This window comes from Chiloscyllium plagiosum, chromosome 26 (genome assembly GCF_004010195.1).
Source record: "Chiloscyllium plagiosum isolate BGI_BamShark_2017 chromosome 26, ASM401019v2, whole genome shotgun sequence".
Taxonomy (NCBI): Eukaryota; Metazoa; Chordata; class Chondrichthyes; order Orectolobiformes; family Hemiscylliidae; genus Chiloscyllium; species Chiloscyllium plagiosum.
Genome location: NC_057735.1, coordinates 49122496 through 49127617, shown reverse-complemented (window position 1 = coordinate 49127617; position 5122 = coordinate 49122496). Strand labels below are relative to the sequence as shown.

At 46.7% G+C, this 5122-nt stretch overlaps 1 protein-coding gene across 1 annotated transcript in view; it reads right to left on the bottom strand.

Moving 5' to 3' along the window:
- Window positions 1-2685: 2685 nt before the first annotated feature.
- Window positions 2686-5122, bottom strand: part of LOC122562951 (EF-hand calcium-binding domain-containing protein 4B-like) — a 23001-nt gene continuing 20564 nt past the window's right edge. Inside the window, exons 8-9 of the mRNA XM_043716253.1 lie at window positions 4040-4199; window positions 2686-2906 (exon numbers count right to left, since the gene is read on the bottom strand). Of these exons, the coding sequence (XP_043572188.1) occupies window positions 2688-2906; window positions 4040-4199 (379 nt within the window). The 3' untranslated portion in view covers window positions 2686-2687. The remainder of the gene's footprint in view (window positions 2907-4039; window positions 4200-5122) is intronic.

The following is a 5122-nucleotide window of genomic DNA, read 5'->3' as shown; positions in this document are numbered from 1 at the left end:
AAAGGTTCCACGGTTGTGAGATTATAATTAATTAAATAGACTGTTGTCCTTTGAAGCAAAAAAAAGGACAAATAGATTTGTTCCAACGATTTAAACTCATGAAGGGTCCTGACAGAGAGAAATAGGAGACTGTTTCCAATGGGTAAAGGGCTGATAAACACAGCTTACAGATTGAAGGCAAAAGGACTTTAAGAAATGTGAAGGAATAAATTTGTGGAACAGCAGTTAGGAATTGGAATGCCGTGTTTCATTATATGGTAGATCCAGGCTAAATGGTATTCCTCAAAAGGAAATTGCAACAATACTTGGAGAACACTTGAAAAATGCGGAGATATCAGGATGATTGAGGGAATGGGACTAAACAGATTTCACTCTGAAAGAGACAGCGCAGACTCAATGGGCCCTTTTTCTGTACTATTTAAGTATTCTATGACCATGATCAATTGCAAACTAATTTCATTGGCTTTAAACTCTCCAATGGCAAGAACAGACACTTTATCAATGCAAGTCTTGCTGCCAGCCCAGGGAGCCTATCTGACAATGATGGGTGTACCAGAAAAAGAAGCCGCACATATTCCCAGGGGATCTCAAAGAGATTGAGAGTGAATCAAAACCTTCTGAGATGTCATCATTGTTCATATACAAACACAGCAGCAGAACTGTACACATCAAAAACCTGTACGTAATGAATGAAACAGTTGGCCAAGTCACCTGTTGGGTGACAAATTTAATCAAACAGCATTAGAGGAAACTGGCACTCATGGTAAAAGCCATTGACCAATACGGCACAGCCTTGAATCTGACAGTGGAGGTGTGAACCACCAATTCCTGGGTTTGGCTTCAGTTCTGGTTGTGTCAGTTTCATAGGCTAACATTGGTATTTCACCTGGTTAGCACTAACTAAACCAGGTAGCTCTGATAGTGAAAACATTCATATGAAAATAACACAGAAATTGGGCATGAAGGTGATGTGACTGTGACCAACTCTTCTATCAGTTTTTCCCACTGTGGAATGATCTGAAATATTTACAATAACTAAATTACCAGAATCACCATAACTAACACCAAAACCTAGGAAAAGGTTTGGAAAGGATTATAAGAGATGAGATTTATAATCATCTAGCAAGCAACAATTTGATTTCAGATGGTCAGCATGGTTTCGTCAAGGGCAGGTCGTGTCTCACAAACCTCATTGGGTTTTTTGAGAAGGTGACCAAGCATGTAGATGAGGGTAGGGCAGTTGACGTGGTATACATGGACTTCAGTAAAGCCTTTGATAAGGTTCCACATGGGAGGCTGTTGGAGAAAATGCAGAGGCATGGAATTGAGGGTAATTTAGCAACTTGGATTAGAATCTGGCTTTCTGAAAGAAAGCAGCGAGTGGTGGTTGATGTAAAATATTCAGCCTGGAGTCCGGTTACTAGTGGTGTGGCAAAAGGATCTGTTTTGGGACCACTGCTGTTTGTCATTTTTATAAATGACGTAGACGCAGGCATAGGTGGATGGATTAGTACATTTCCAGTTGACACTAAAGTCGATGGAGTAGTGGGCAGTTTGGAAGAGTGTTACAGGTTGCAGGGGGACTTGGATAAACTGCAGAATTAGGCTGAGAGGTAGCAAATGGAGTTCAATGCAGCTAAATGTGAAGTGATGCACTTTAGGAAGAATACCAGGAAGGCAGAGTACTGGGTCAATGGAAATATTCTTGGTAATGTGGGTGTGCAGAGGGATCTTGGAGTCCATGTACATAGATCCCTGAAAGTTGCTACCCAGGTTGGTAGTGCTGTTAAGAAGGCATACGGTGTGTTAGGCTTCATTTGTTGAGGGATTGAGTTCTGGAGCTGCAATGTTATGCTGCAACTATACAAAGCGCTAGTGCAGCCACACTTGGAATATTGTGTACTGGTCGCCACATTTCGGGAAGGATGTGGAAGCATTGGAAAAGTTTCAGAGGAGATTAACCAGGATGTTGCCTGGTCTGGAGGGAAGGTCTTATGAGGAAAGGCTGAGAGACATGGGTCTGTTCTCATTGGAAAGAAGAAGCTAAGAGGGGATTTGATAGAGACATACAAGATGATCAGAGAATTAGATAGGGTAGACAGTGAAAGACTTTTTCCAAGGATGATGACGTCAGCGTGTACGAGGGGGCATAACTACAATTTGAGGGGTGATAGATTTAAGACAGAGGTCAGAGGCAGGTTCTTCACTCAGAGACTGGTAAGGGCGTGGAATGTCCTACCTGCTAATGTAGTTAACTCAGGAACATTAGGGAGATTTAAACAATCCTTAGATAAGCACATGGATGATGATGGGATAATGTAGGGGGACGAGCTGAGATTAGTTCACAGGTCGGCGCAACATCGAGGGCCGAATGGCCTGTTCTGTGCTGTATTGTTCTATGTTCTATGTTCTAACTCAGTGCTAGTCGCACTGACCCCATGCTATTGTGTGTGATTTACCCTGCTTTATACTGATGCACTGTCGTGGAATATCCTTCATGACTAATCTATGAGTGTTAGCAAACCAGTACAGAGGGAATCTGACTCTGCATTGTAAAGTAACAAGCTGCATTTGGGTCGTTTTGGTTGGTTTCTCCTGGGTTAAAAGCATTGCTGCCTCCACCAGCTTTCACTGCCCACCCCCTAATTGCCCAGTTAAGGGTTAACCACATTGCTGTGGGTCTGAAGTCACTCGTCCCAAACTGGGCAAAGACGGCAGATTTCCTTCTCTGAAGGACACTGGTGAAGCAGATGGGGACGATGCATTGTTGCCATACCTACTGTGGAGGGTATCCCAGGCTCAAAACTATCATCGTAAAACCGCTGGATGAAGGATGTTTTCCCAGCATTGGCATTGCCAACAAACATGATGTTGTAGAGATGGTCAGGATCCTTGCTGATTCCCACCTGTGGAACAGGAGGAGAGATCTAATGGAGGAGTAACACGATTTCAGTTTACAGAATTGCCACTCCCATTGTAACTGGTGCAGCAAGGCCCTTGATTCAGAAACTGCAGTGGGAATACAGTGATCACAGTCGGGTCAACATTCCCAGGAATCGGGGAGCAGGTAATGCAGTAACAAAGTATGCAATGCTCCCTCATGACATTCTCACGTCTGCCATTTTATCACAGAGTTCAAACTGTTTGTTTTAAATCAGATGTCACGCATCACATGGTCCTGACTCAGCAGGAACTCTCATGAAGGTGAGGTACGGGAAAATGGTTTTAAATAGATAAGAGCTTGATGACCAACATGGACATGACAGGCCGAAGGGCCTGTTAAAACCCCAGATGGTTGGATAACCCCAGATAGTGAGCTAATCACAGACAGTGGGATAACCCCAGACAGGGGGCTAATCTCAGACAGGGGGCTAATCCCAGACAGGGGGCTAACCCCAGACAGGGGGCTAATCTCAGACAGGGGGCTAATCCCAGACAGGGGGCTAATCACAGACAGTGGGCTAACCCCAGACAGGGGGCTAATCCCAGACAGGGGGCTAACCCCAGACAGTGGGCTAACACCAGACAGTGGGCTAATCCCAGACAGGGGGCTAACCACAGACAGTGGACTAACCCCAGACAGGGGGCTAACCCCAGACAGGGGGCTAATCCCAGACAGGGGGCTAACCCCAGACAGTGGGCTAACCCCAGACAGTGGGCTAATCCCAGACAGGGGGCTAACCCCAGACAGTGGACTAATCCCAGACAGTGGACTAACCCCAGACAGTGGACTAACCCCAGACAGTGCAATAATTGTCAGACACTGGGGAGAATCCCTCTTTCAGCAATCCAGGTTTCACAGCCTCCAGACCTCAGTTGGCTGTTCTGGAATTGAACCTGGGACCTTCGTGCTGTGAGGCAGTAGTGCTAACCACTGAGCCACCGTGCTGTCTGCAGATTCCCTGCCCTCTCAACACACCAACCTGTCTCGAAAGCTAAGCGGAAGATCAGCCATCTTCTGTGGGACTGAGTCTTTCCCTGATGCCTGGTTCCTACTCCCTGCTACCTCTTTCATTTTCTCTGCCGCTCCAGTTCTTACCGAAGTTATTGCTATTTGTTGAATGATTCCATCAACGTCATCGCCCATCGCCATGGTCACGTCCTGACCTTCGACCCTCAGGTGAGGGAGTGCAGGACCCTGTCCCAGGGGCGTCAGGTTTCGGGTCACATGCCGTCGGATGGAGCGAGTTCTCTGAAGTCTGTGAGCCACAAATGACAGAGAGAGAACAGAGTTACTTTGCAAGCTGCACAATTAGATCAAGCTGCTCTGAAGGAATATCACAATTTGTTCAACCGTTAGTAACAGAAGGATGCCATTCAGCCCATTCGGTCTATACTAGCTGTCTATATGGCACCAGGACTTAGCGCCATTCTCTCATCTATTTCCCAAAAGCATGAACACTATTTTAACTTAGTTCATCATCTAAATTAAAAAAAAAAGAAACAAATGGATCTAACAGCATTGACCTAAGCATTAGGTATGGACATGACAAAGGCAAACACAGCCCCCTGGTCCCTGCAATGTCATCCTCATTTACACCTCAGGGCTAATGCAGAAATCAGGAGAGTTCTTTCACAGACTAGTCAAGCAACAGCCTGGGATCACAGAGTATACCCGAAAGACAATGTCCCAGACACAACCATCGCCATCTTGGTTTTGTCCTGTCCCACTGGCAGGACAGATTCAGCAGAAGTACTGGTGACACAAAGGTACACAGGCAGGAGGGAGTTGCCTGGCCATAATGTCTCACGGCTTCAGGTCAAACATGGGCAAGGAAACCTCCTGCTGGTTCTCACCAGCCTTCCTCCCTTGGCTAATGAATCAGTACTCCTCCATGATGAGCAGCTCTTGGAAGAAGCATGGTGGGTGGCAAGAGCAGAGAACGTACTCTGCCTGAAACTTCCAAGAGTGGTCCGGTAGCACCAGTGGTTAGGTAGCTGTCGAGAAGGATGTCAACCACACTGCCCTGTGGCCCAACATTTCAACTCCCTTCCCCCCCCCCCCCCCGCACTCTGCCGAGGACATGGAGGTCCTGGGCCTCCTTCACCACCGCTCCCTCACCACCAGACGCCTGGAGGAAGAACGCCTCATCTTCCGCCTCGGAACACTTCAACCCCAGGG